The 27,691-nt window shown below is 38.3% G+C and overlaps 3 protein-coding genes and 1 long non-coding RNA gene across 12 annotated transcripts; 1 reads left to right on the top strand and 3 right to left on the bottom strand.

Moving 5' to 3' along the window:
- Nucleotides 1-4,466: 4,466 nt before the first annotated feature.
- Nucleotides 4,467-9,374, bottom strand: LOC112556964. Its single transcript, XR_003097876.1, has 3 exons — nucleotides 8,715-9,374; nucleotides 6,539-6,696; nucleotides 4,467-4,573 (listed from the first exon to the last, which is right to left on the bottom strand). It is a non-coding gene; the product is annotated as an uncharacterized LOC112556964 (long non-coding RNA).
- Nucleotides 9,375-9,568: 194 nt separating this feature from the next.
- On the top strand, nucleotides 9,569-12,806 carry LOC112556963 (uncharacterized protein C3orf14-like). The gene is made up of 4 exons (XM_025226474.1): nucleotides 9,569-9,778; nucleotides 10,026-10,152; nucleotides 11,893-11,961; nucleotides 12,357-12,806. Exons 1-4 carry the CDS (start codon nucleotides 9,696-9,698, stop codon nucleotides 12,462-12,464), a joined length of 387 nt encoding a protein of 128 aa, XP_025082259.1. The 5' UTR covers nucleotides 9,569-9,695; the 3' UTR covers nucleotides 12,465-12,806.
- On the bottom strand, nucleotides 10,881-22,331 carry LOC112556961 (cytochrome P450 4F4-like). Of its 7 annotated transcripts, none has more exons than XM_025226467.1 (14): nucleotides 22,176-22,330; nucleotides 21,792-21,930; nucleotides 20,664-20,742; nucleotides 20,048-20,163; nucleotides 19,578-19,728; nucleotides 19,110-19,291; nucleotides 17,798-17,922; nucleotides 17,351-17,413; nucleotides 16,816-16,939; nucleotides 16,410-16,539; nucleotides 16,041-16,170; nucleotides 14,609-14,887; nucleotides 14,425-14,490; nucleotides 10,881-13,957 (listed from the first exon to the last, which is right to left on the bottom strand). In XM_025226467.1, the coding sequence occupies exons 2-14, from the start codon at nucleotides 21,804-21,806 to the stop codon at nucleotides 13,855-13,857; spliced, it is 1,563 nt and encodes a 520-aa protein (XP_025082252.1). In that variant the 5' UTR covers nucleotides 21,807-21,930; nucleotides 22,176-22,330; the 3' UTR covers nucleotides 10,881-13,854. The 7 variants fall into 7 exon arrangements, with proteins under 7 accessions (XP_025082252.1, XP_025082254.1, XP_025082256.1 ...); XM_025226469.1 differs by having other exon boundaries at nucleotides 21,830-21,930; nucleotides 22,176-22,329; XM_025226471.1 differs by having other exon boundaries at nucleotides 21,880-21,930; nucleotides 22,176-22,329.
- Nucleotides 22,332-23,604: 1,273 nt separating this feature from the next.
- On the bottom strand, nucleotides 23,605-27,310 carry LOC112558222. 3 transcript variants are annotated; one of them, XM_025228554.1, is made up of 6 exons: nucleotides 27,292-27,310; nucleotides 25,941-25,998; nucleotides 25,600-25,722; nucleotides 25,092-25,259; nucleotides 24,378-24,661; nucleotides 23,605-24,131 (listed from the first exon to the last, which is right to left on the bottom strand). In XM_025228554.1, exons 1-6 carry the CDS (start codon nucleotides 27,292-27,294, stop codon nucleotides 23,937-23,939), a joined length of 831 nt encoding a protein of 276 aa, XP_025084339.1. In that variant the 5' UTR covers nucleotides 27,295-27,310; the 3' UTR covers nucleotides 23,605-23,936. The 3 variants fall into 3 exon arrangements, with proteins under 3 accessions (XP_025084339.1, XP_025084338.1, XP_025084340.1); XM_025228553.1 differs by lacking the exon at nucleotides 27,292-27,310 and adding an exon at nucleotides 26,581-26,652; XM_025228555.1 differs by lacking the exon at nucleotides 27,292-27,310 and adding an exon at nucleotides 26,264-26,365.
- Nucleotides 27,311-27,691: the final 381 nt, after the last annotated feature.

Raw genomic sequence — 27,691 nt, 5'->3', positions numbered from 1 at the left:
ATCCTGCTCTGTCACTACATCCCCTTGTGGAGTGCCTTTTCTCATTTTTCTGAAGATCAACGTTGATAAGCTCTCGGAGGTAAGCCCTATCAAAATTGAAACTTTTATTACACTAAAATATTATAAGATCTGTGTTTCTGGCCAAATTGGTGATCTCCAAATGATAAATCTTTTCATGGTCAACAACATGCTACGACAATTTTGATAATTAAATCGTTGTAACTCTGCTGATGTTGTCTAGATAACCTATCTTTTATCGAAAAAGAAGGTCATAATGAGCAACGCAGTCTATTTAAACAAACTCTGTCAGCTTCCCTCGCTATATGTAAGGTCACTTTTGAAAAAGCAATTTACATTAGATGATATCAAAGCTTTGTATTGGCTACTGTATAGACAATTATTGCTCTTAGTCTGTCGATTTTGATTCTGGGCGCTCTTTGCTTTTTGGACGTGCCAGTTCAACAAGACGCTCTCTCTCTCGCTTCATTTTCGATCGCTTGCTTTCTTCTGATACTTGGAAATCCCCTCCAGATTATCTGCTGTTGTGGTGTTCTCATTTCATTCTAGCGCAGTTTGGAGCAGGTAGATGGATGAACACTGGTACGCTTGAATGTCAATATTAGCTCTTAACGTAGCTGAAGATGAAGACACTATTTTTGAAGTGCGACTATGTTCAAATTGCGAGACACTTGATTTTGGGGAGCTATGGTCTGGCTAATCAACTACACGCCTTTAAGCAAAACTTAATGCGGAAACCCGCAACTAGAATTACCTTCTACCATTGTATTATAGGTCATCCTTTTAATAGTCTAACAAGAGATGTTCATACTCTTTTCATGTCCTCCAATCCTTGTTGCCGAGGGAACACAATATCAACATGAGAATATACTCCAAAAGCTGCATAATCTGCTTTGGATGGATCTTTTTCTTCATCATAGTGACATAGCTGCTATCGTGAAAGTCGCCTGTCCCACATCAGAAAAATACAATTTATTTTACAAAATATAACCAACATGAATGCATCTCTTTTAACTTTACAACTAGTCTCATGAAACAAATTTTCTAAAGGTACTCTTCTTTCTTCTGCCTCCTGTTTGGAGCTAGAGATGTTAATAAATGTGGAACAAAAACTTATCGTTCATAAGTTGTCAAAGAGAATAGGCAACTTTTGCAGGAGATGAAATTCTTTTTTATTTTTCGTCGCAATTCGCTATTACTCATAAATAATCAAATCAAGATACTTAGTTAGTTTTCTAAGCCAAGTCAAAAGCCGAGGATCACACCTGCTTTACAACAAAGACAAATTTAAAGAAACTTCCAGTGTGTGCGTTTTCATGAATCTGTCACAATGCGCATACATAGCCAAAGTTGCACACTAGCTGATCATACACTAGTTCCACAGACCAGTCACCCAGCTTGTACTTAAAGCTTTAAATATGAGATAGTGTTCTGTCAGTTTATGTCTGAAAATATATCTCCACAAAGTTCATGCAGACAACAGCATCGAAATGAGGCTTGTACTCACGTCTGCACAGACACGAACAGTACAGTTTCATAGAGGAGTGGTGCTACTGACAGGATTTGCGTTTACATAAGACATGCAGGCCGCCGTCTCTCGGTTTTGGGCTCATCAAGCGGCTGTAGGGTAAAGCTCAACAAAACAGGAAATAGGAACATCCAGCAAGACATGCACAAGTGCAGACAAAGTTTCTTTTACTTCTTTTGTGCAAATTAATTGAAATCAAATCTGGAAAACACCCAATTATCTGTTTGTTCAAGTTTTTTGTACGATTAATATTAATACACTCAGATGAGACATGATTATGACCTCCTTGATTCTCTAGCAACCATTGATTGTCATTGGCATTGAATTCACCATTCTGAGAAGTCTTGCTGGATTTTAGGGTCTTGTAACTACATGTTTATTAAGGCCTGAATCAGCTTCTCCATGGTAGTGGGTCTAGTCCATGTATGGACTGCCTGCAAACAGACCACAAGTTGGGGTCGATCAGGAGAGCTTATCCTTGAAAAATTTCTAGACTTCTTTCATATTATGACAAAGGGCTAGATTTTGCTGGAAAATAACAGTGGGTGCTAGGAACCAATGTCATAATAGCTAATACATCCCCAAAAGATAATCTTTTATAGTGTTTCACACATTGGTTGATATGGGAATTGCACAATGTTTCACCTGGTTAGCTCTGCTGACTTTGCTGCCTCTGGATAAAAGAAAGGACTATCTCACTGAAAACAATCTATTCTCCAGGTCTTCCAGAGTCCAGTGCTTGAAATTCAGTCCCCATTTGTACATTTGATTTTCCCTGCGTTGGTCAGTTGTTTTTTTCACCTGGTCTGGATTTCTGCAAGATGCCCTTGAACAGCTGATGAACTTGTTCTATTCCTTTAGCTCTCAAATCACATTGTAAGGCATCACTGGTTTTTCTAAGCTTTTTTACACTTCTCTGATCAATTAGGTGTCATCTTTCCATGTAGCTTTCCTCTTTATGTCACATTTGGCTGGCCAGCTTTAGCTCAACAGATCCTGTTTCATTCTTCATTTCGATGACGGGTGACAGTGGCTAACTGACACACAACAGTCTTAGCCAGACTTGGGCAAAGGCCGCCGCGGTGCTGGATCCGGCCTGCCTCCTGTCTCTGACCAGCCCGCTGCTAGCCGCCCGCTGGCCTGCCGCAGTATATTACTATATATACAGTATTGGGTAAACTGAGTTAACTATATTAGTTCCGGCCCTCTAAAACCATCCCAATTTCTCATGCGGCCCCTTGGGAAAATTAATTGCCCACCCCTGGTCTTAGCTATTTCTCTGTGGTCTTTTCCACTGTGCTCATGTAAAGTCACAATACTGGCACACCTTCTGGGTGTAACATTCATGTTAGAAGGCAACTGGTTTGAAACGACCGGATATACTGTTTATTTTTTTAAATGCTGGAATCACTTATCATGCAAAACATCAACTTATTGCATCATCCCTGACAGATTTGGCTCCACAATACAAAGTAAACATCTGTAATGGAATAAAAAAACAGCTAAATATGTATACTTTAATAAAACAGCTTTAATACACTGACAAAATGACCAAATGGAGTTTGTTTCAATTAGTTTGCACAAGGGTGTACTTATACTGTATTTGTATATGCTGCAATTTTGTACTTTACACATATTACATAAAACTGTTGCCTAACCTTCTTGCCCACGCGTGCATGAGGCAATTGTAAACTGCAATATTTTGGATGCGAATTTTCTGGCGTCTCAATGGTATTAATCTGCCTGTAGTGAGTCACATTCAGCAGGTTGTAAGCACAGACTCCTACATTAAAATTAAAACATCCCTAAGTTACATTTTAAAGCACAATTACTATAGATAAATCATTTCTTCTTCAGTCAGGAACATTTACAGATCACAGATTAGAGGGACATTTCATCTATAGGCATAACAACATAATTTACGAATCATTTCAAAGAAATATTATTTCTGTGTGTGGTAAAGTAATAGAAAAGAACAAAAATAATGACGCAACATAAACGATCTGATGTCAATACTGAAGGAATTTATGCTAGTTCATTTCTCTTTATAAGTAATTGTAATAGTACTCTAGAATGCAAACTGTAATTGCAAAAGCATGAACTCTACATTTCTAATTCTGGCCAAAGCTTGTCATCATAGATGATACTCAGACACAAACAAAATAAAATCCCAAGAATCCAGTCCAGCAAAGCAACAACTTTCTATGAAAGGCAAGATATCCTGATTGAATAGATGGATCGTCTTAGCCTCATCATGGTGCTTTGCTATATTCTCTATTATAATTTCTCTGAGTTTTCTTTTTTGCTTTGGGCACTTTCAATTCTGAGTCTTCTGCATCAAGATTTGTTGTAGCATCAATCCTCTCTAAATCTTCTTCAGTGAGATCTTCCACTACACCATCTTCTCCCCTATCAAGACCTTCACCAAATAATGTCTTCTCTGCCCAGAGCTCTAAAGTATGGGCGTTATTGATTTTGTTAGCACTTCACTGACCTCTGCTGTTGAGAATGAAAGAAGAAATTTTTCTTGAATCAGTGTCATGTCTTTTTACAGTGCTTGCACCTCTGCCTTCACACTGTTCTTGTATTCCTTCTTTTGAAAACTTTTAACTCTTTCTTGTTAGTTAAACAACACTGTCTTGTCCTGCTTTAATTAAAGGTTTGGTAATTCAGACTGTTTTGAAATGAAAAATAATTTAGAACTTTCATTTCCAAATCACCAGTTGACAAAGGTCTGCATCCAGTCTATTAACATTTCTTGTCGTGCTCTGTGGACTACTGCTCCATCTGTAAATGAAGTCTGTAAACTGCTGCAGCCAGTCTTTGTCCCTCAACAAATCAGAAATGCTTCCATGAAGTCGCCATGTCTGTTCTGTTGAGGACAGGCACTGATCAGACTCAAACCTAGGAACATCATCATGGGCATCTGAACTGGAAAATCCATGAAGCTGAAGTTGGTGACCAATATACGATGGAGTTGGTGAGTTTCTCTGTGTAAGATGAGTTGTGCAGCTCGTTTGTTCAACACTACAATAAAAAAAAAATATTGTGTTAAACATTTTGCAAATCCCTAGTCAAACATTTAAAATCTAAAAATGTTTTGCTCTTATCATCATCTCTGGAACACCCTGCCTAGGTCAGTAATAATAACTGAATTTGCAATAAGCAGATGCGATCCATGTTGCAAGCAGAAGGTAAGACACAGCAACAGAGTTCTGTGTGGCTCTACAAAGCCCAAGCCTAATTTTAAATGAAAAAAAAACAAAATTAAATACCCCTATTTATTAAAGGCAGCTCCTTACAACACTGTGACCAATGAGGCGGGGAGAAGGATGGGCCTAACTCACCCGAGGGGAAAGGGGACACTTTAGCTGGCTTGCTCACCCGACTTTCGCCCTCCATAATCACCCACCTATTCGCACGTCCGCATGTGTACGCATTGACAATCACACTCACCCACATGCGCAAACACAACCGACAACACAGCAAACAAATTATAATCACAAGAAAAGTAACCAGGTTGAATACATGAAACGCACTAAGAATCTCTAAATAATCAATCTGACCTCAGGTCTGTAAAAGTTAGACGCAAATGAAACACACTTTCCTCCCAGAGCTTTGTGGCTCTGAGTCCACATCCGATGAATACTACCAAGGACGCATACATCTCGCCAGTCTTGGACACAGCTGGGAACACGGCAGTGTCCTCGCGACAGGCTGCCCCTCTACAACCAGTAGTGCATACGACTGCCACTACTGGCGGAGATCCACAGGTCACACACCATTGCCCCAGGCAATGAACGATGGCGAAAATGTTGGAGGTGAGTCTTCCAATGCACTGTTTCTAGCCCACTGGCACTGCTGCTCCTCCGGTTGCCCCAGGCAACGGACAACAGCTGCGGTGGCGATCTCAGGCGACAGTGGTTCGGGACAGCTCCAGACGACTAAGACCACTGGGATACACAGGCACAGTAGTCACTACCCCTGGCAGTTGCCCCAGGCAATGGGTAGCAGAGTTGCTATTGTCGGTTTATCGCCTTCTTGTTGTCTGCGAGGATGGAGACCCCTTCCTCACTCTTCAAGGTCCCAGACTTCAAGTCCCAGCAAGTAGCGCTATGTGTTCACGCAGAATGGACCTCCCTCAGACTTGCTGCCTACAGCTGGTACGGCGCTCAGAGACGGTAGTCCCTGCTGGTGTATTGGGAAAAAGGCCCCGACTAAACTTCTACCCTAAACTATTACAGAGATTAACACGTGACCCTCTAAACCAAATCTACCGACCCTGACCTATCAGTCTATGACTAGAGAAACCACTGCCTACCAGGCTATACCCTGAACTGCTACATCTTACCCTACCCTGGCCACGATCGCCTCATCAGTCAGGGCGACATGTCAAGTCGAAAACGGACAGAAAGGCTTCTCTTTCACTGACGATGCCTCCTATAATTATCTACCCCACTTTACCAGGCTGGTTCATGACAAACACACAAGTCCATGTCCAACTCTCTACTGTTCAATGAGACTGAACCTGATACCTCTGTCTAACTTCAAACATACAATCTCTATAACTGTTCCTAATAAGATCAGTTTTGTAATGACTGCTCTTAATTAACTATCAAGAAGGAACTCAAAAATTCCTCAGGATGCTTTATAATAGCAATAAACAATCTTGTCACACTGCCATTCAAAAATAAATCCTTCAAGAGGTAATGCCACTAACTGAATTCACTTTCTCCATGCAATACAAAAACTTACACTTCATCTTCAGCAAGAGCAGAACACTTGCCACTGAAGCTGACCAAGGAAAACACCACCAGTGGATAGGAAAAATCATACAACTTGTGCAAACAAACATTATTTCCATATCCCAGCCCAGTACTGCTCTCATGGTATAAGCACTATGTTACCACCACCACTTCCTGAATCCCCCATTCAAATATGAACCTGCTATTAGCAGTGCTAGTAGTACAGTGTTTTGATGTCAATACTGACCTTTTAAAAGTTCATGATGTAGTTTCTTTTCAAAAGATAACTTTGACTTTTTCCCCTTCCACTGTTGTCTGTCCATCTTGCTGTTTGCCCAGTGTGGTTTAGTTTGTAGAATTCCCGAGCAATACCATCGTATATTTCTCACTTTCAGAAGCGGAAACCTTAAATTACATATGAACACTATGTCAAGACAAGCATGAATGGACTGGATTACATGTTATTACAAGTTCTTCTAAAAATGAGACCTTTTTTTAAATTGCTGATCTGTGTCCCTTAACTGAATGTGTAAGGGAAAAGAATATAAAAATAAAGTAAATTTTATTAGTGTTGAATATTATTTTCTGCAGATATATGTCCTTCATTCATTTCTTGAATGGTACAGGCTGTTGGAGCACTTGGACAGAAATGGCAGTTGACAAGGCCTGTTACTCAAGGCTGTCCTGGGCAATAGTGAGCAGGCCCTGCATGGGACCACCAGTCCACTCTTTTACATTTGTAAGTTGGCTCTTTCTCTGACCACCACAGTGTCAACCTCCCTCCAAGGTACCTGCATCAACAGCCTTCAACAGAGTGTTGTGATAGGTTAAATGGCCAAACCAGACCAGTTTACCTCACTTGGCTACTGCAAGTAGGGTTTCCTGGGTCATACAGCATAGCAACCGTGCTTTGTACAAAGTAATTGATTTTATTTTCTCTGTACAAGGTCTGGAGCAATCTCATCAGGCATATGTTCTTAAATGCCTGGATTCACCTCTCCATCTTGGGAAGCATAGTCCATATTTTCACATCCGTAAAGAAAGATTGGTACTAGAAGGGACTTGCATAGATTGTACTTTGTAGTAAACTTTTGCTAAGGCTGCATCAGATCCTGCCCAGCCCAGCCATTGCCACTGTTGCTGTCATGATCCTGATGCAGATGTCTGTCATGAGCTGTTGTCATTGAAGAGGGTGGCTTTCCAAGTACCTGAAGCTGTTTATCTTTTCAAGTTATACTCAGTTCGTGTAGATATCAGCTTTGCTCATCAGTCCTGGTTTCCATTCTAAATGTGTTCAAACTGTCTGTTGGTATCTGCTAACAGATCCATATCACCTGCAAAGCATATGTTGCAAATAGGCCTTCCCCTGATGGAAATTGAAATGTGATGGTCATAGAGGGTTTCATGCATGATGTTTTCCAAAATGATGTTGAGCAATACAGGTGACAGGGGGCACTGCTGATGTACGCCTACAGTTGTGTAAAGCAAAGCTCCCATTTGGTTATCCAGCAATATGCTTGTTGAACTTGTATACAGTGCTTTGATGAATTGGAGGAGACCCTCACTAGCCGTAACACCGATGTTAATCGGCTGAAACCCGCTCTAGGTGACCCCATGTCCAGCCCTTTCCCTTCAGCTCCCTTTCCACTGTTCTTCTCCAAGTTTCTTCGGCCGTCTGGAGTACATCATAGGGCGACTCTGGAGAGGTCTGCAAGGATTCATCCTCATCTTCAACTTCTGGCTTGAAGATCATGGCTGGTGCCTATGTCAGCACTTGTATATGCCTGTCTTGGCATTGTTGATGCTCGATTTGAAGTATCTTAAAAGCAGGATATGTCACTTCATAATTATAAAGGATTTATGTTTTCATGTTGTCTGGCTTCCAAACAATTTTCAAATAATTTTCCTGAGTAAAGAATCAGCATTATGTACCAACTGGTCGTGTAGCCACTGTAGCCTAACGGGACTGCTTGCAGGGTCTAAGTTTCTAGCTGGCTACAAGGCGCGGTAGCTTACTACACATAGTATTTCAGAGGGTTCCAACATCCCAGCACTATGCATCCCAAAATAATTTTGTTACGTGTGTTACCTTGCTGATCAGTAAATTTTTAAAATTTATGTTCCCTTTCGTCTTTTAAAGATTTTAATATTTTAATTAATGTTTTATTATTTTCTTACAATTGCAAATGTTCAATTTTTGTTCGATACCTATGCTACAATGACTATATCCTTTTTATATTGGGTTATTTTAGGTCTGTCCCTTTTATTTTTTTGTTTGTCCTGGCACATTTATAGAAAAGAGAATTAGCAAACTTATAGCTTATATTTAAAAATGCATTTGCGTACGTGACTTCCACACTCGATTTTCCAATCTAAATCGCCATTCGATCATAAATAATGAAGGTATTGGTAATGTTATTTACCTGACATGTACAAACTGAAGATGAGAAGTTGCGTACATGGCTGCATGTGTTCAATGAGCCTTCTATATGATGCAGACATATTATTCCTGGCTTGTTTCATTTAGTAAACAAGAAATATCCATCAGCGACAAAGAAACCTCGTACAGTTCGGCAAATGTCCTTTACCGAAACACAACTCAATGCCGCATGGGCCTATAAGAAAGAACTACAACTCCATAAGTTTGCCAAGAGTTATCACCCATGCAGCTGTGGCTCTGAAAGTAGAAATTTAGAATTCCTTGTTTTTCGTTTAATAATAAATAAAATATTTGTATAGCGCCTTTTTCAGCACCAGCCAGACTCAATGCATTTTGTGTCACTGGTTTTGGGGTCGCGTCTGCTGTGGGTGGAAGGTTTTGTGCAGAACGATTCACTTGTCTTATACGTGGTAATGTAACGGATCGCTGTCAGCATGGACGTAGATAAGGCTGTCAGCGTCCCATGGTTTTATAGTTAAAATAATTTTTAAAAATAAAAAGCATCATGAAACCGAAATAAAATTAAATCAAATGAATTTGACAAGAGGGTTTGGCTTTTAACAGGTCTGTCAAGTGAGCTATTGAGTGGGCAATAAAATGAATGCGAAGTACAATCGCATAGCTCAAGCTCAAGCCAGAGAATCATAAAGCTCATTCACCCATTTATCTATAAGTACAACGTGATAATTTATTTACATAAGCCAGGCACATTAACACATATTACGCATTCGTGTGCACAAAAATAAATTAGTTAAATCTGTATAGAATAAGTATATTGTGAAAGTTTTATTCTAGGGTTAGTATGAGTGGTTCGTGAGCTGATCCTAGTTGTTTTGGAGGGGAAGAAATGGAGAGTTACGCCCCTTCATCACTATGACATCGGTTCACTTGCGATTTTGTTTCAAAGCGTTTTGAGAGTCAGCGAAAGTCTTCATTCTGCAATAGAAATCTTTAAAAGGAGACAATGAATTTAGTTCAAAGTAAAGCATCTACAGAAAATGACTGGGGCGTCCGGGAGGCACAACTTGAAACACTGCATCAAGAAATGTAATGTTGCTAATTGTAAAGTCAAATTGTGAGACTATAGTTGTTTATATGCAACGTTATAATCATTTTTAATTATTACTTTTGCATCTTCTTAAAAACTTTGTTGTGATTCAATACTACGCAGTAGCATTGTTAAATTTTATGTAAATACAGACCTGCATCAGATTTTCGTTATTTGAATTACCGTACTTTGAAGGAGCTATATAGATTTCTCAATAAATGTACATGTTTCGTTCGTTCATTTCAGTTTGTTTCAACGTGAAGCACTCTTACATAGCTCCAGCAGTGTAATACAGGGACCGATCTTGAATGCTGGAAGAACAAACATCTACTCAGAAAGTGATGCCAGACTTAGGAATCTCAAGTTGTTAAAGGTTTGTATAGTTGAAATCAGAATGTTGAAGCTGGAAGTTTTAGTTTTAGGACTTCCCCTTACAGTGTGTATGTGCGCGCATATATATGTAAAACGGGGAGATAGGGGTGTTGTTGGACCAGTCTCCCACACCTCAACACTGTTGTGGGTATAGCCGTTTTATTCCTGGGCCAGTCGATGGTTCTGGCAAGGGTGAGACGTGCACATTTGTTCAAGCACACTACTCAGTGGGTTAAGATTTAGACTTAGATTTCACCTCTAAGTTCTCTGACTCCTGTCATTTGGCACTCCACCCACTTATCCCTTCTACACCAAGTTTTCTAGAAAGTAACCCAGCTACCTTCCCTGTTTGCAGTGAGGGCCCCAACCATCTCCCCCTCTCAGGGGTCATCAGACGTCAGATACTTTTCACTGTTGTGATGCCTGTAGTCTGTATATATGTAGTAGCCTCTGTGTGTGTGTCGGGCCCCTTGTGATACTATATTATGTCCATGTGTGTATGCCTTGTAACATCTATGAATAAGCATTAACATGCAGGGATTTTATCTGACCAGCAAGCTCAGTTCTTAAACTACTTACTTTTTTTATCTTGAATAATAATAATAGAGCACTTTTATCAAACAGCACCACAAGCAAAGCAGCTCACAGTCTCATTGCTATTTAACTGTAATGAAGAAAAAAACAAGAGGACAATAATGTGATCACACACAAAACACAATGACCAAGCCATGGGTTAAACAATATCCATTTAATAAACTTTGAAATAATAACTATCAAAGAATACACTTGACTAATAAAATATGATCTGAAAATAAATTGCATTGATGCCTATAATGGTACCTTATGGAGCTGATCTGAGTTTGTAGTAAGCATCACAACAGCTTAGAAACATGATTGCCATTAACGCAGTCATTACAAAAGTTTGTCCTGACACTATGAAGGGAATATCAACATTCTCAATCTAAAGACAGGCAAATCAGGATGAACTCTGTTACTACTCTTGGAAAAGGATTAGGGCTTCTGTTTTAACTTTGTTTAGTTTCAACTTATTTTGGGTCATACATAGCCTAACCTGCATGGGATCTTAAATGCTGTGCATAGCAATATGTGTAAGTGGGAGAACAGCTGGTATTTAATTATTGTCCATGAAAGATTGGTAGGAAACAGTTTGAATCAGAGTAGTGAGTGGCTTAGTACACATGACAAAAGGATAGGACAAAGTACAGAGCCTTTGGAACTCGTGATCAAATGGGGACTGGTGCAAACTTGCAGCCATCTACCAAGTCCTGTGAGAAATATATCACAAAAACCAATCAAGTGGGGGATCAGAGATAACAGAAAGAGTACTAAGGCTATTTATGTGGTCAACTATGTCAAAAATAGCAGCAAGATCTGACATAAGAAATGTGATGTCACTATCATTTATCTTTAGAATAATTATTATTGTATTTTATTAGCTTATTTCCTAATTATTTTCATACTTTGAGGAGCATATAAGTGTGGTGCTTTTCTATACAAGCTTATTATTGTTGTGTTTTCTGCTATTGTAATAAAAGCACAAAATTTAAAATGACAAATTATCAACATAAATTGTTGTTTTGATGCTTTTGCACAATTGCCTAAAAGTTAAGTCAAAAATCTTTATAATTTGAATGATCATTAATTTATACTTTTGTAAACATAATATACTTAGAGTTTTTTGTCTAACTTATTAAAGATCTTTTATCAAAACTCTGTTCAGGATATAGATGTACTTGATGAAGAGATGAACTGTCATCCAAGTTCAAGTTCAAAATTTGTTATACTACAGGTGAGCTAAGTGTGTGTGATGCAAAAGGCATCTAGTTAAAGCATATTGTGTCAAAACAGCACTAGTTTAGTGTTCAAGAGAGCCCTATCAGCTGATAGATGATAATTGACTAGAAACATACCTTCTCCTGCCTCTAATAATTGAAGCTCCAAGCATACTACAACAGTAAAAAAAACAACAACAGGTAAATTAAAAAAGAAGAGGATGCTAGAAGACAAAACATGTGTAATTTATGGGAGACTAGAATGCTGCAAATGAAAATGACCTTATTTGTGATTCCATCTTTAAAATTTATGTTTATTGACCATAATGAACAGAGTGCAAGTTAAAAAAAAATTCATGAAATGACTTAATGAAGAATTTGATACTTGTTCTTTTTTGTTTGTTCTACACAGAACAACTATTGGTCAATGGTGCGAAGTTTGCTTCCACTCTGGGAGGAGTCTTTGAACGTAGGCAACCATTTGTCACAGCAGCAGAAGATAAGATCCAGAAACTCTTGAAATGTAACCGACATTCACTTCTTATGACTACAGTTTGAAGGCAATCATATCTGGCCTGGCATCCCTGAGCAGAACTGCAAGAGATTACTACTTTGCTTCTTCCTTTAATCATCATGCTGCTAGGCACTACTACTCTGATTCTTCCTCAAGTACCTATGTTGCCAGGGATAGTTGCTAAGATGGTGCGAATTATTTCCAGACTTCCTTTTTAATATACATTACCTTTACATATAGAAAGCCTTTTAGCTGATGTTTCATCCATGGTGAAGCCAAAAAATTTGTTACATTTTGCATATGTATATAGTGCAATGGCATATTTAATTAAACTCTTTTACATTTGAATATTTCAGTTTTGCCTCTTTCTCCTCAGATTTGATTTTAGAGGTCTACTTTTAAAAAGTAAACAATTTTTAAAGGAAACAATTAAATTTTAAATCATAGAGGGGGTTAGGTCAGACCAGCATTACCAGGTAATGATAATAGTCATAACTTTTCTCTGAATAGAAAACTCCAAATTCAAAAGTTTTATTACTAAAGTTGCTGAGCATTTTATGGACACAATGGCAGATGGACAGTTATTATTTAATCGTAGCAGCAAACATAGCACATACATGCTTTAGTAAAACCATGCTCAGGTTTTATTTCTTATAGGCATATTTGTATGGTTTATTCCCATACCTGTCATATACTTAATAGAAAGGAATCAATGCAACAAGTAAAAACTGATTAAATAAAAACTAATCAGTAATCAAAAACTGCATAGCACATTATCAGCAACTAGCAATACCATTGCAGATTTAGAAACGACATGTTGGAATTCAGAAGTCATATATAAGACCATCCTTCTGTTAGTCCAGCATGCAAGCACACAGGACTGACAGCCTGAGGAAGCAGGAAAATAGCACAATTCTCTCAATAGGACATGCATATCCTCATGCATAACTGTGATGGAATTTGACCATGTCTGCTGGTTACACCCTACTTTCAGATAACATGTCCATGTTGCACAAATGGGTGTCACTAAATTATACTTAAATCGAGATACAAGCATGTTCTGCAATTCTTCAGTTCTCATCAGGCCACCGATTCTGTGTGCCTGCATGTTTTGGCCATGCAACTGAACAGGTCTTAATTGTGATTATATGAAGGTCTGAATCTGTTGTGCCAGCAATGCAATAAACTTGTATAATAAAAGTGAAAATGAATGTAACATTGAATGAGTACCATCACAGCTTGAACAGTGATCAGGTAATTAGCATCTAAGAATGCTTATGATGTATTTAATTCTTATGGTTAACATCTCCTCAGGTTAATGCTGTTTTTAGTTAATAGGCCATTATTAAAACCTAAACATTTCTTTATACTCTTCTGTACTCTCTCTCTTTTTTTTTCACTTGCGTCTTTTGGCAAACATCCACACCCCTGATTGTGACTGCGTGATAGAACTGGCGACCACTTCCACCGGGTGAGAAGGATCAGGTGCGAAGTCATACCTAGTTTAACAATGAAAGTTCACATGTTGTATCACAGATGAAGTTTGCATGAATTTGCACATTTCTTAACAGCAAGTATCTCAAAAATACAGCTCACTGCACTCATTAGACACTTATTTGCAAAACTACAGTAACTGTTCTAGGAAGCGAGCTTAGATCTTCTTGCATCAGCTGCGGCTAATTAAATGGTTAATTGCACCCAAAAATTTTTAAACAGTCATTTGAGTATCTTGTACTTAGTGAAACACCAATTTTCAAGTAGGCACACAGGAAGGTATTAGAGAACTTATTACAAGTGTGATGGAAGAGACAAATGAACTAAGCATCAAGTGTTTGGAAACTTCAGAACTATTTTTAAAAAATCAACACAAATAGATCATTGTTTATAAGAATATGTTAAAATATTTAGATCTTTTGTTTCTATTCTCTTTATTCACATGCAAAAGCTTAATAGACAATTACAATACCTTTGGAGCAATCTGGCTACCAGCACTCTGATCTCATTGCTGGCAAATGTCATTCCAATACAGTTCCTAAAACGAGGAAAGCAAATTTGACTAAATGGTAAACAAAAATAATGTCTAAATTTATACACACCTTAAAGCAAGCATCTCAAAAATACACTGTAACAAAATGGTGATTTTCACAGACCTTGGTCCAGCTGAAAATGGAACAAAGGCAAAGGGATTTCGGTTTTTGGCCTCCTCCACTTCAAAGCGCTCTGGACGGAATGTGTGTGGGTCCTCCCATACATCTGGGTTACGGTGCAGGAGAATAAAGCTGACATTTACCCTTGTGCCTGCTGGGATTGTGTGGCCATCTATCAAAGTGTCTTTTGTCAGAATTCGTCCAACACCAGGCACGGCAGGGTACAAACGCATCGCCTCTTTCATGCAGCATGTCAGGGTTTCAAGTTTTTGAAGATCTGACCTACAATTGTAAGAAAACAAACAAAAAAAAATCATACAACATAAATGATTGCCACCATTTTTTATCACTATTGTGACTTATGCCATGATTCTTCTTCCACTTAAAAGCTAACCACTCAAATGACCCAGTTTATTTCAGTATCCTGTACTTTTTGTTACGGAAAAGGGTTATTCCCCTGACTGTACTAGGGCGAGCATGAGTTGTCACCCATGGTTGCACGAATAGTGACAATGACAATTCTTTATTTACAAGAGGTAAAATAAGCAAAACAAAAACAAAAAAAAATGCTGTTTTCAATTTAGCCCTCGCCCTTTACAGGAAGGAAATTAACTACATAAATGAAGCAATTAAGAATTATAGAAAAAATTGTAGTAAACATAAAGGTGGATATATATACACAAGTGATGGGAAAAAAATATGCATATATTTACAAGGTTTCCTTGAGTTGGGGGGAATCTCTAGAGGCCTCATCTATATGTCTTGAAAGTATTTAGATTCAGGAATGAGAGATATGTAACTAATAATAATAAATGCCAAGTTTATAAAGCGCATTCCCAGTTAAGACGTCCAAGGAGTGAGACTCAGAGACTTGCTGTGTGCGGGAATTAATGTAATTCCTTACCGAGTCAAGGTACTGAACACTTTATTCTTTTTATCACCACAATGTACGATGGTAACCGCAGGTGAAAGAAATGTGTAGAGGTAGAGATTAGACAACGCGCCGGACGAACGAGAGCTAGAATTTTCAGTGGAAAATTTTCCTTGGCAACTTCCATCTTCTCCCCTGGAGGGTTTTGCATTGAGTGTAACTTTCTGTGTTGTTAGGAGTTAAAATTTTGGTCAATACTGATACTCCTGCTCCCGAAAATTTAATTAAGACTCCACAAGGTATATTTTGATAAACACCTGTCAGCAAGTCTGACCTTTAAAAACCTTGAAGGTAGCCCGGGAACTTCTTCACTGTTCAGAGCAAAAGTAAAGCTTTATTATGAAATCTAAAATGAGCAGCCTGCCAAGTGGAAAGTCAATAAATGTATGCCTTCTGATAGTATTCGCAAATAAATATAGAAAGTGGTGAGTATCCTGTTTCAGGATTATAGGCCAATCTCCGGCATGTGGGTTTTAAGAACTGAAATATCTCTGTAAATCTTACCACAAGACGTGTTTTGATTCTCGTCCCTCCAGCACCTCATCCACTTCTTCCTGCACCCGCTTTTGGTAGTCCACATTTTCACTTAGTAAGTGCAGCAGCCAGCTAGTGGCAGTAGACGATGTTTCATGACCTTCAAATACATGTCAGCTGAATTCAGCCAAGAACACATAAAATGTGTCTAATCTTATGCAACTTAATCATAAAAGCCAATGCTATAGTAACAGATCAGGTGGTGCAGCATAAAATACTGGTACGCAAGTCAGGCAAAATGCATACTGAATAATGAATATAAAGTTAAGAACAACTATTATGTTACTTAGAGTTTGTGTCTTCTTTTGTCCCAAACTAAGCAAGACTTGGTAATCTAACCAGCTAACAGGAATGTATCCACTTCTGCTCTGATCTCCAAGGGAGTCAATCCTTGCCCTGTTTCATCTTTTGCTGTCAGCAGGATGTCCAAAAAATCCAAATATCGCTTTTTGGGTGGCCCTTCTTCCTTCTAACAAACACAGATAACAAGTACAGCCTTACCAATCTCACGAAAAACAAAAATAAACCATTCAACTGCACATAAATGTTTTTTTAAATGCATTTAAAAAAAATGTCTATATGTAGTACAAACAGGCAAAAATAAAGAGAGTGAGAAAAGTAACATTATAAATATCCTATTTTTTATTTGACCAGAGTCTCCCAAAAGTACTTTTCTTTTGCAGGTTTTAAAGAAGAAAAAATTAAGTCATATGCAGGTTTATAAATTGGTTGTTCCAACACTTACAAGCTCTTGCATTCTTTTTGTGATAATTTCCTGAGCAAATGAGTGAACAAGATCACAGTTCTTGTAGAATTCTTGCCCATTTTTGGTCAGGCGATAAACAGCATCCCAGTACACAAATATATTCCTAAATGTAAAAATAAGAAATATTATTGCTAATAAAATGACATCACCTGCAAAGCACTTTCTTCTAGTTTTAGGGTTCAAAAATTGATGGTGATTTTAAGTGATACCTTGAGTTTATTTTCTGAAAATGTATATTTTTATCATTGTAAAAATATTGGTAAAAATTATCCATTTGAACTACATAGACCTCCTAAAAAAATGAAGTTAGATGAATAAAGTTAGTGCTGCACAAATTCTAGGATGACAATGATGGACTGAAGTGGTCTATGCTGTTGCAATAGCAATTAAGAATTAAGAAATTTTTATCAGGCAACAAACTGAGTAAAATGTCTTTCACTTGTTATTTATTCAATCAGTGCTTTCTTTAAGAATAAAAAATCTTAATTTCAATACATAAAACTTAAAAATGTACCGTATTCTTTCTCCCCACAGGTATAGAAGTCTGTCACATGCATTTATATAAGGTACATTTCCCCTGTAAGTAAACATAAGAAAATATTTAAGGCAAAAACATACCTTTTAGGAGTCTAAAAATATTAAATATTTGAAAGAAATACAAGTACATATCTGCAACAAAACTGGTAAATCTAGCATAGTAATGTTCATTCATAGGCGTTACATGGCATACACACATAGATACACACATGCTCTCTCTTAAACCACCACCACCACACACACTTGAGGTCCAAAGGCAGTAGATTAGACCATTCAGTTACTGATATTTATAAACATATAGTCTCTCATTCCCACACATTGTGTGGATGTCTGCATATGTGAGGGTGAGGGTGAGTGGTGAAAAGTGATAAGGGACGAAAAATTAAAAAGAAATTAAATCTTAATGACCAAAAATGTTCATCACCCTTTCTTAAAGACATTCAGATCAACAGACATGGCACACTTCAAGATGATGTCAAATGTACACAGCTTTAGCAAAGGGTAGATGTCAAAGCTCTCCCCTGAGTTGGCAAACTTGTCTATGGTTTCCTGGAGACATTTTAATCTTTTGTGTGCATTGTAATCAACATATTATACACTTTTATTCCTAATTATTTGAAAGATGACAAATGTTAACTATGAAGATTGAATTTTTTTAAAATAACAGTTTCTATTTTCACTTAAGCACAAAAAAACAATTTTATACCAATTAGTCACCATTTCCTATCAACAAAATACAAGAGGTTTGTTAGCCTGAAATTGTTGGAGGCTTAAACTCCTCCCAATATAAGCATATTAAGAATTTTATTAAATGTGTTACATTAATATGATCTTTATTCCTAATGTTAAGAAACTGCTTTAATTATAAGTGATATGTAAAACTGTCACGAACATTTAATAACATATAATGATATAAGCATTCATGCGTGTGATTTATTACACTGTGTCTTAGGCATCAAGACTTCTAACATGAATGATTTCACATTTTCAGAACCCTTCATGCCAAATTGTTTGCTTTCAGATTAGGTTGGCAAATTTCCTTTGCATGATTTGGAGCTCTACTGTGTTTTTTATGTGATTTCATCACTATTCATTTATATTGAGGTTTTTATTTCTTTTAACTATTAATTGTTTTTGTTAAAACTTCAACATTTTTATGACAACTCTGCTCTTCATCTAATGACTGTACCCTTACTATCCCTGTCCCCAGAACAACAAAATTTGGTCACTAAAATTTTAGTTCCTGTGCTGCAAAACAGTAGAACTTTCTACTCTTCCCTATCTGCCACCAGCTAGATAGTGGGCACTACTCTTTACGCTAATCAACAAAATGCTAGTCCATCTTCTAACCTTTTCTTTCACTTTTTTGTCTATTGATTAATTGCCAATAGTTGTGATTACAGTCTATTGACTTGTTGGCCTGCTCATCCTTTTCTGCAGATTCTCTCCATATCATATTTTTTTTTTTTTTACTTTTCCTGGTGTTTTATATATTTGTTCACTTTATTTGTTCTTCATTTGTTCTTTTTTTCTGCGCAATGAGCATTATTCGGAATGGATACCTGTGCATTAAAATCGACATCATCATCATCATCATCATCATAAATCTGCAGAAAGCGATGGCTGTTTCTCCTTCTGTCTTTCATATGCTGTCCATGTCTCCCTTGTCTCAAGCACTGAGAGCATGCTTCTTCGTTTCTATGAGTCAAGAAGTATTGCATATATCTAAAACTTACTATGCAGCTATCAACTGTCTTATTGTAGACACCAATGTAGGGCTTCAGGATATCAAAGTGGAAGGCTGGCGTGAGCAAACGTCTGGCACGCATCCAGCGATTACCACTAGAAAGAAGAATTCCTTCTCCCACCCACGGTTTGACAAATCTGAATGCATCGCCAAATTCCACTTGCTTGGATTCTGGAGATAGATACATGTTATACTGTTAACAGTTTATCTGTTGGGAAGTGAAGTTTCTACTTCAATTTAAGAAATTTCTGTGGGTACACAAATTTAAAACTTAAATAAATATGTAATCAACATTTTCTGCTTGTTTGTTTTGTGAATAATAACATATCTAAAGAAAAAAAAGAAATGCTACGTTTTTAATAGACCCTTTCTTTAGTCTCTAAAAGTCATGTGCTGCATGTTTTAATGATTCTTAAACCTAATGATTGTTGCTATTGGGTCATAAAAGAGTTTGTACCAGATGACTGCAGAAGGACTTTTGCGGCATCCGGATGAAAAAGAAAGATGATAGGGCGTAGTGGTGTGACCCAGAAACAGAACATCCGGTGTGAAACACAGAGCCAGTCATTAAGAAGGTGTTTGTACATATCTCTTCCATCAGCTGGAAGCTGAAAATAACAATAATTGAATATTTGGCCACTGTCTTTGCTGATCACAAAAAATTTATCAATGCTAAAGGAAAAACAAATCTTCTTGTCATCAAGTTTTTATATGGTTACAAAAATTATTATCACTGACAGAATGATTGTCTTCACTTGACAAATATTACACCTATGCCGAAAGTCAGAAGTGTAAAAAACAATATGAACCACACCAGAAGTCAATGAACAGAGAATCTTTTGGTGTTTCAGCCTCTTCTTCAATCACAACAATTTTACAGTTATAATATACAATACTGTTTAAATTTAAATAACTTTCACAACTCACTTTGTGCATATGGCCAAAGATAAATGAGAAGCCATCCATGGATGGAACGCCTTTATATAAGAGATAACGCTGCCTTAACTGAATGACCTTCCACACAGCCCACAAAATTATAATAGCTGAAACAAAGCCAATACATTTGTTTGTTCAAGCAGAATTATCAGGGGTTCGTTGGGATGGGTTGAATTCATATTCACACAGTGACAAATTTTAAGTTTTTTTACGTTTTCTTATAATAAGATGTTTGTGCCTGCTATCAAGCTCATCTAAGCAGCCTGTATGCTCACTTTAAGAAGTCTAACAAAATTTTTCAACACTTAACTATACTGCAGTTGCAAGCTTTTTTACAAAACTTTTTTGATAAAGAACTTTTATTTCTCTGCCTTATACGAGATCAAAATTAAACTTCCTTAAACAAGTTATCTGTTTATATGTTGTGTTTGCTCATGCATGGTAATGCAAAAGTGCACATTTAAGATGCAATTTCTATTTTTACCTGTAACAGTTTATCAATTATCATCAAACCCCTCAAGTTAATAACAGATCCTGTATTTTTCTTTATATATGATTGTCTTTTATCTAATATGGCTATAAATACTTTTTCTGTCAAAATGCTTACCAAGAAAAGTCAGCCATAGTGATGAATCTAGCATCAGCCTGTAATCATTCTGATTTGTTTGATCTGTGGCTTTTGTGAACTGTTCATTAAATTGAAACATTATTATTAATCTATGACAATATCTATAACAAAATTATTGCTTCTAAATCAATTGAAATATCTTCTAAACTTTTGTTTTACTAAAATATGTTAGAAGACATTATGGATATAGCACTATATCTGCACAGAATTAATACTAAATCAAATGCCAAAAAGGTGTTTAGTTTATTCCTTTTTGCCCCCTTAAGGAGCATAGGGCCACAACAACACCGCCTGAAGACCCGGTTTTAAGCAGCCCCCTTCAGTTGGGCCCATGTGGTTCTGATGTCCTTTGCCTCTCTCTCTACTGTTCTTTCCATGCCGAAAAGGTGAGTAGAACATTTTTTTTCAATTTAAAAGATGTTTTGCAAAAGTGTGTTTTAACTCAGTCACTTTAATTAGGAAAAATGTCTGTAAAGACACTTAATTGTTTGGTTTACTGCACTTAGACTATGTCCATGCTTACAGTTACACTATATAAAGTGGTGATTATAAACTTCCAATCCTACTACAGCCTACTCACAAATTTATTTTTAAGAAATATACAACATTGTTAACAGTCTTCAAACAGTAACATTGAACATGGCAATTGATACTGAGTACTTCTAGTACAAAATATAGATTAACACATTAAGATGTATAAACACTGGGTGTTAAAATATTTTCCGTGTGGCAAGTCTGAATACTGATTGTCTGAGAGAGTAAATATATATTTGCAAGTTAAAAGCCACATTAATTAAACACATTATATTTCTAAAATGTATCATTAAATTAGTGTACATGAACTCACTATATATAGTTTCTGCTATCTATAAATCCTTAAATTTTTCCGTGTTTGTAAACTTAATTATTTGAAATGTCTCCTTTTATGTTGACATATATTGTAAAACAGTATACTGTAATACACTTTAATCACAGACTCACAGACTTTAAACAAATATTATTTCTGTTTGAAAAGTATTCAAATTAACTTACTTATAGGTGTGGTGGGCTTCGCTCTGATCGATTTGCAAGAATGTTCGGAGAATTAATGTTTACAATTTCACTTACAAAATATAAAAACATCAAACATCAAATGCGATCAGTACTTGTAGATGAAAAGACTTGTGAGAATGTCTGTCCGACAACGAGAGCTAACCGTGTTCACAACTGTTCGGGTGTCGGTTGCGATTGTACACACGCTCCGCACCTGTAGCAGAAATCACCGCACTTTGACAACGAGTTTGGAGAAATCTTTAGACGATACCGGTAATGAAATTAGAAAAAGGTAAAACGATCGATCATCTGTGACGAAATCATCGGACGAGTACAGTAAAGTCAAACACTAATTGTCATCTTTAAAGCTTTCCGTTCAAAATAAAATTGTCACTGCTCACTGCTACCGATCAACATCGGTACACGAAGGTTAGCTACATTATTGTTATTATTACATACCGTGTCAGCAGGATGTCAACAATAATCAACGCTGCACAAGCGGTCAGCCGGATGTCAAACTGACTAAAGGTCGTGACCCCAGATAGTAGACAGTAGTAGTGCAATCAAGGAAGTCCTATATATAGTCACGTAATGGTAGGATATTGACCCACATTAAAAACTTTTTATATTTTACTTAACTTTATGGATCCCATATTGCAAAGTTAATCATAACAACTGAACTCTTCTTGAACTTTTGATTAATTAAACTATTGGAAGCTGTACATTATTTCCAGAGTTTTCCTACTGATGATATACATTCCTACAAGGGCGGTAAACTATTGAGTTGAAATAGGTTATCTCCCCGTTTGTTTGAAAGGCGTACACTGCTGTTAGTGTTTGATTTCGTCAACATGTAGGTAGTATGTAGCCAATGTAGGTTTGCATTTCATGTCTCATTTGTTAAGAAGTATTTTACGAGTTATGACTTCATCTCGATCGTGAGTAAAAGAGAGCGAAATCTGTTAGGACTTCATACTGTGTCATGGAGCTCACAGAGTGAGAGGACAGTCTTCCTCACCCTTCCCTGCCATGTGATATCACCTTAGGGTAGAATTGCGCACTTCTCTCCAACAACGGCAGAAGTGTTTCGGTGATACTCGCTTGTCACCATTACAATGAGAACTAAAATATCATGGGATTCAGAGCTCGTCTCTAGGTTTGGTTGGGTGGTTGGGTGGTTGGGTTATTGAGTAGAAAAGTGCTTCCACCCTGCGGTGATATCGCACTATGGGGGGAGAGAGAGGGGGAGGACACTGGAGTACCCGTAGAAAACCCTGATGCCCAGCCCTGCGAACAGGTGTCACAGAGAGTGTCCCGAGACGAGATGTGAACCTTGTGGAGCGATGGTCGCTCCATTGTCGCGACGTCGATGTGGATCTCAAGGTTTGCACAGGAGTCGTCTGGTGACGACCCTGACGATCAAGGTTCGGCTCTTGAAAGGTCACAACGATCTAGCTGTACTGGTGTAAAGCCAACCTTGTTATTTAACAGTCATTAATCTCTTGCTTGTCCTATAGTTTCACAGCTCGCTTTTTCTCGCATTCAGCTATTTCTTGTTGGCATTGTGAAGGACACATTTCTATGATCTTTGTAATATTCTTCTTGCATCTGTTTTGTACTTTTCTTTTTATCTGTCTTTTTTACTTCTTCTTCACCCCACAGCCACAACCACCCAATGAACTGCAAGAACTCGCCACAGAAAACATTTGCGCTGTTTCATTTTAGTTTCATCCTCTTACCTATTTCAATAATGATAAATGTGACTGCTTTTCCGAAACTTATTGTCACGCATAAGTTCCAGACAAACCCGACTGTAGTTTTAAAAAAAATTGTAAATAAAACATCAATAATTCTTCTGATTATATATGCTATATCAAAACAGCTTAAGTTTACTTTTGTGTCTCAACTTTATTAGTGCATGTTACAGGACAAGTATACACAACACAGAGTGTTTATCTCGTGAAAGAAAAGCATCACAGATGCTTATCAACAAGCATCGCTTTCAATAGCCTGTCCTAAAAGACATGGTCTACACTTCCACAGGATTGTCAGTATCAACAGGTTCGAACATTCCAAGATCCGATAGTCGGTTTATTTTGTTATCATCTGTTTATTATTACCAAGCTCCGAGAGTCGGTTTATCTTGTTAATATCTGTCTACTATGTCCAAAAATCATCTCTGGTCCAAGCTGGGGGACAGGAAAAAGGAACTGGAAGAGTTTAGCCAACGGGATGCTCGTCCACAGCAGCAAGAACGAAGTTTTTGAAATAGGAGTAGCAGTCGACCGTGGCGGCCCAGCTGCTGTCCGAGCCGCCGAAGAAGGTGGAGAAGAAGATGCCGCTGATTTCAATGGACTCCTTGCTGCGAATGGCGACATTGTTGAGCTCAAACACCAGCGATCCGTCAAGGTACACCTGCATGACACCATGTATTCGGTTAAATAACTTATTCACATGTTCAGGGTTGGTTTAAACAAGACTTTCGCAGAGAGTTGAAAAAGGTGCAGTGAGTGAGCGAGAGAAGCTGGCCAACCACAAGATCACAGGACTTTTTAATAAAATGAGGAACGATTTGAAAGCGGACAATCACTGTGCCGCACAGTGATCAACACAATGAAGATGAGGACGACGACAGAAACGAGAATGGTCATGTGATTGTACCTTGATGTATCCGTCGGCCTTGCCAGGTGTGTTGAGGTGCACGAGCTGAGCGATGTTTTGCCACTGTCCTTTGCGGAAGTGCCACTTGCCCCGCCCCAGGGAGCTGCCGTACACGGGGTCGCAGTGGACGTCTGGCTGGTCGCACAGGTCAGACCGCTGATGACTTCTGGTGATGTACCCGTACACCTCGCCAGCTCCTCCAGTGCGCCACATGAAGCGGGTGGAGAAGCATTCTTCTGAATGGCGGCCACCCGAGCACGTACCCGTTGCACCTCCCCAAAGACCTTTCACATGACAAGGACATCAGTACATTTGAGAGACAACAGGCTTTAACCGTGAATTCCAACGAGCTTGACATCAGCAAAGTTGTAGACACTGTCGGAAATGTTCTCAACTAGACATGACAGACGTACAGTTTAGACACATGCTATAGTCAAAGTTTACTGATATATATGAGAAAGATACAAGTGCAGTAACTTGGACTTTTGCTCATAAAAGATAAATTTTAAGTGACAAGTTTATAGCTGGAGGTTAGTTTTTTGAGTTTGTGGCAAACAAAATCTGTAGAACATTCTACAAATGACAAGAGTTCGACACTACGTCTCCTAAAAACAACTGAACGACGTAGTAGTCAAGTGACCAGGTAGCCAGGCCCTGTCAAAGGCTAAAGAAAACACCACCACCACCAACACCAACAACAACAACAACAATTACCTGGAAGCTTGCCTCCCTTGACAAAGTCGAAATTCTCGCTGAAGTACACATCGTAGCTCAGTTTGACAGAAGTGTGACTTGGTATAGGAGTGGCATAGAACTGGATGACATTGATGCCACTGGAGTGAGAGTAGCTTCCTTTGGGGTAGTGCGCACGCAACACGTGACCTGTTTCGAGAAATGTGCCGGAATTCTATATATATATATTTAAAACAAAATTACCTTCTGTTCCAAATTTTAAAAAACTAGAATTAACGAAGTTATGTAATTTTACATGGATTACTCTTTTGTTGGCGTGTGTTAAGTTAGTAGAAAGAATACAAATAGTGGTCCCCACTCAACCCACCGCCTCAGACTAGTCACCCAAACCTTCTAAAACAGATGTTTATAAAAGTTGTAATTCGTGGCATTGAAGTCGTCAGTCACCACGATGTTCTTGTGATAAAACTGTCAAACTTGTCCACAATTAAGCATGTAATCGTCTGTTTGATGCATCTTAATCTCCAACCTGATCCTCCCGCGGGGTCCGACACCACTGACAAAGCCTCTGTGTTTGTCTGGTGGGACGCGTGGAAGGCCGAGAAAACTTGACTCGTCGACGAGATGCTGGGCAGGTGCCACAGTTCTTGTGCTGGAAAGTAAGGAAAAAACAGCGACAAAACTACACATGTAGACGGTGATAAGGTAGACAAACATAGATTCGCCACATAAACTAGTGACCTGAACCGAATCTTGCAATTCCAAAAAAAGTAAAACAAAAAACTGAATTTGACGGAAAGACAAAAATCACACATCCGCGAACAGAAATATTTTAAGAACTAAGTTTATAAAAATTAACTTATGTCTCACCTGCAACTGCATTCAAGATGCCGACGAAAGCAAAGAGTACACTGAACATTCTCGGGACCTGTGTGAGGTAAATGTTGAAGATGTAGCAGACGGTGACTACAGGTGTAGAAATAAAATTAATAATGAAGACTGTTGTCAGGAACCGGGACAGACAGACAGACAGACAGACAGCCAGACAGACAGTGCGCATGTATCTGTGTGTCCTCATTTGTCCACCTTAAGTTCTAATGAAGCGTCGCAAAAAGTGAGATATTTGCTGTCACTGGCAAAATGCAAAATGTCTGTACACAAGCACATCACTTTACAAGTTCACGATTTCTTACTTCAAAAACCGCCAGCAGATGACAAATCCCAGCCAGACAGACCTTTGCAAAATTCCTTCAGCAAGAAACCCAACCAGCTGTCGGCAAAGAGAACTATTTATACGAGTTTCCCAATCTTTGAATGTTCGCAAAAATAAGAAAGTCACAGAGACAAAAAAAAAAAAGACCCTGTACCGCGGATGAATTTCGTTCAAGATAAAGCACACGTGGTAAATCATGCAATGGGGGCAAGAGAAATCTTCATGCACCATTCAGACGGACGCAGGGTTGAAAGGTCGCGACCTAGTGGACCGTGTGGTCCAGCTACCGACACCTACCCTCCATGTAGTCGTCCTGACTGACTGAACACTCGTCATCCACACCTTGCAGTCCCCCAGAGAGTGGATCGAGTCTCGCCCTTCGGTTCCTGAGCACTCTGTCTGTCAGTGCACGAAGGTGACTGTCCATGAATCCATGATCACTGCGCCCTGTCAGGGAATGAACAGGTAGACACTCGCCAGGTCTGGCAGCCGGTCTGGAGCAACAAAGCCAACCAGTCTCTTACAGATCAAACAGCACTTCAAAAAAATATATATATAAATATCAGTGGAAAAACATCCGACGAGAGGATGCCCAACAAAACGCCATCAGCAGACATCTCTTTTAACAGCGCATTAGACACACGTGACACCTGGGGCTGTCACACACTATAACTAACCTGTCCGTGTGAGACAGGTCAACAGGTCTACAGGCCAAGAAGAAGATATTAAAGGTGTTCCATAATTTACTTAGCCCAGATGCCTAAAGCTAAGCAGAAGATGTAGAAAGAAAAATTTGTTCGTCCCAACTGGACCTGTATCTCGTCCTGTTTTCATTTTCATTTAATTTCCCACGAGAAGTAAAAAGCTACAGCGGAAAGGATTCATGGTCAAATTAGTATTTTTAACTCACAAACAATGACAAACAATATAAATATTATAAATGTAAAAAGCAAACGAGTTCAGTGTAAATTTAAAAGCTCGGTTGGTGAAATATTTGTAAAAGCTCACCATTAATTAAGTGTGTTGCGGGCGTTCATCAAACCTGATGATTTCGAATGTTAGCTATAAAAGTAGACATTCTTTAAAGAGACCTTGGACAAAAATACTGGGCGTTGTCTTTATTTTATCAACAACTGTTATCTACAGACCTTATCTGAGAAACAGAAATCGTGATCCTAAACCACTTTTGACTCGAACCCCGTTGTAAGAGTAGGTAGGTATGTTCAAAAGGATACAATAGGCTGTTTGACACACCTACTTACCTCCTGACTGTATTTAGGTGAAATGTCAGATCACAAGGCTAGTCTGATCATGTTGAAGTACAAGTAGGTCTCTTCAGGCAGAACACCACATCCACACACATCGTCTGCTAAGTGAGCTGTGTTCAAGGGAGCGACACCTGTTCGTA

This window comes from Pomacea canaliculata, linkage group LG2 (genome assembly GCF_003073045.1).
Source record: "Pomacea canaliculata isolate SZHN2017 linkage group LG2, ASM307304v1, whole genome shotgun sequence".
Taxonomy (NCBI): Eukaryota; Metazoa; Mollusca; class Gastropoda; order Architaenioglossa; family Ampullariidae; genus Pomacea; species Pomacea canaliculata.
This window is presented reverse-complemented; position numbering and strand designations above follow the sequence as displayed.

What these genes read in the sequence shown, in the direction of transcription:
- LOC112556963 (XM_025226474.1), top strand. Translation starts at nt 9,696, where the DNA reads ATGAATTTAGTTCAAAGTAAAGCATCTACAGAAAATGACTGGGGCGTC. An exon ending in GGAATCTCAAGTTGTTAAAG is followed by an intron (nt 10,153 to 11,892) that starts GTTTGTATAGTT and finishes AACTCTGTTCAG; the next exon opens with GATATAGATGTACTTGATGA. An exon ending in CAAAATTTGTTATACTACAG is followed by an intron (nt 11,962 to 12,356) that starts GTGAGCTAAGTG and finishes TGTTCTACACAG; the next exon opens with AACAACTATTGGTCAATGGT.
- LOC112556961 (XM_025226466.1), bottom strand. Translation starts at nt 20,763, where the DNA reads ATGTTTCAATTTAATGAACAGTTCACAAAAGCCACAGATCAAACAAAT. An exon ending in CTGAATGTCTTTAAGAAAGG is followed by an intron (nt 17,414 to 17,797) that starts GTGATGAACATT and finishes GTTTACTTACAG; the next exon opens with GGGAAATGTACCTTATATAA. An exon ending in CCATTTTCAGCTGGACCAAG is followed by an intron (nt 14,491 to 14,608) that starts GTCTGTGAAAAT and finishes TCCTCGTTTTAG; the next exon opens with GAACTGTATTGGAATGACAT.
- LOC112558222 (XM_025228553.1), bottom strand. Translation starts at nt 26,619, where the DNA reads ATGACGAGTGTTCAGTCAGTCAGGACGACTACATGGAGG. An exon ending in CATCTTGAATGCAGTTGCAG is followed by an intron (nt 25,723 to 25,940) that starts GTGAGACATAAG and finishes CTTACTTTCCAG; the next exon opens with CACAAGAACTGTGGCACCTG. An exon ending in AGGCCGACGGATACATCAAG is followed by an intron (nt 24,132 to 24,377) that starts GTACAATCACAT and finishes GGTGTCATGCAG; the next exon opens with GTGTACCTTGACGGATCGCT.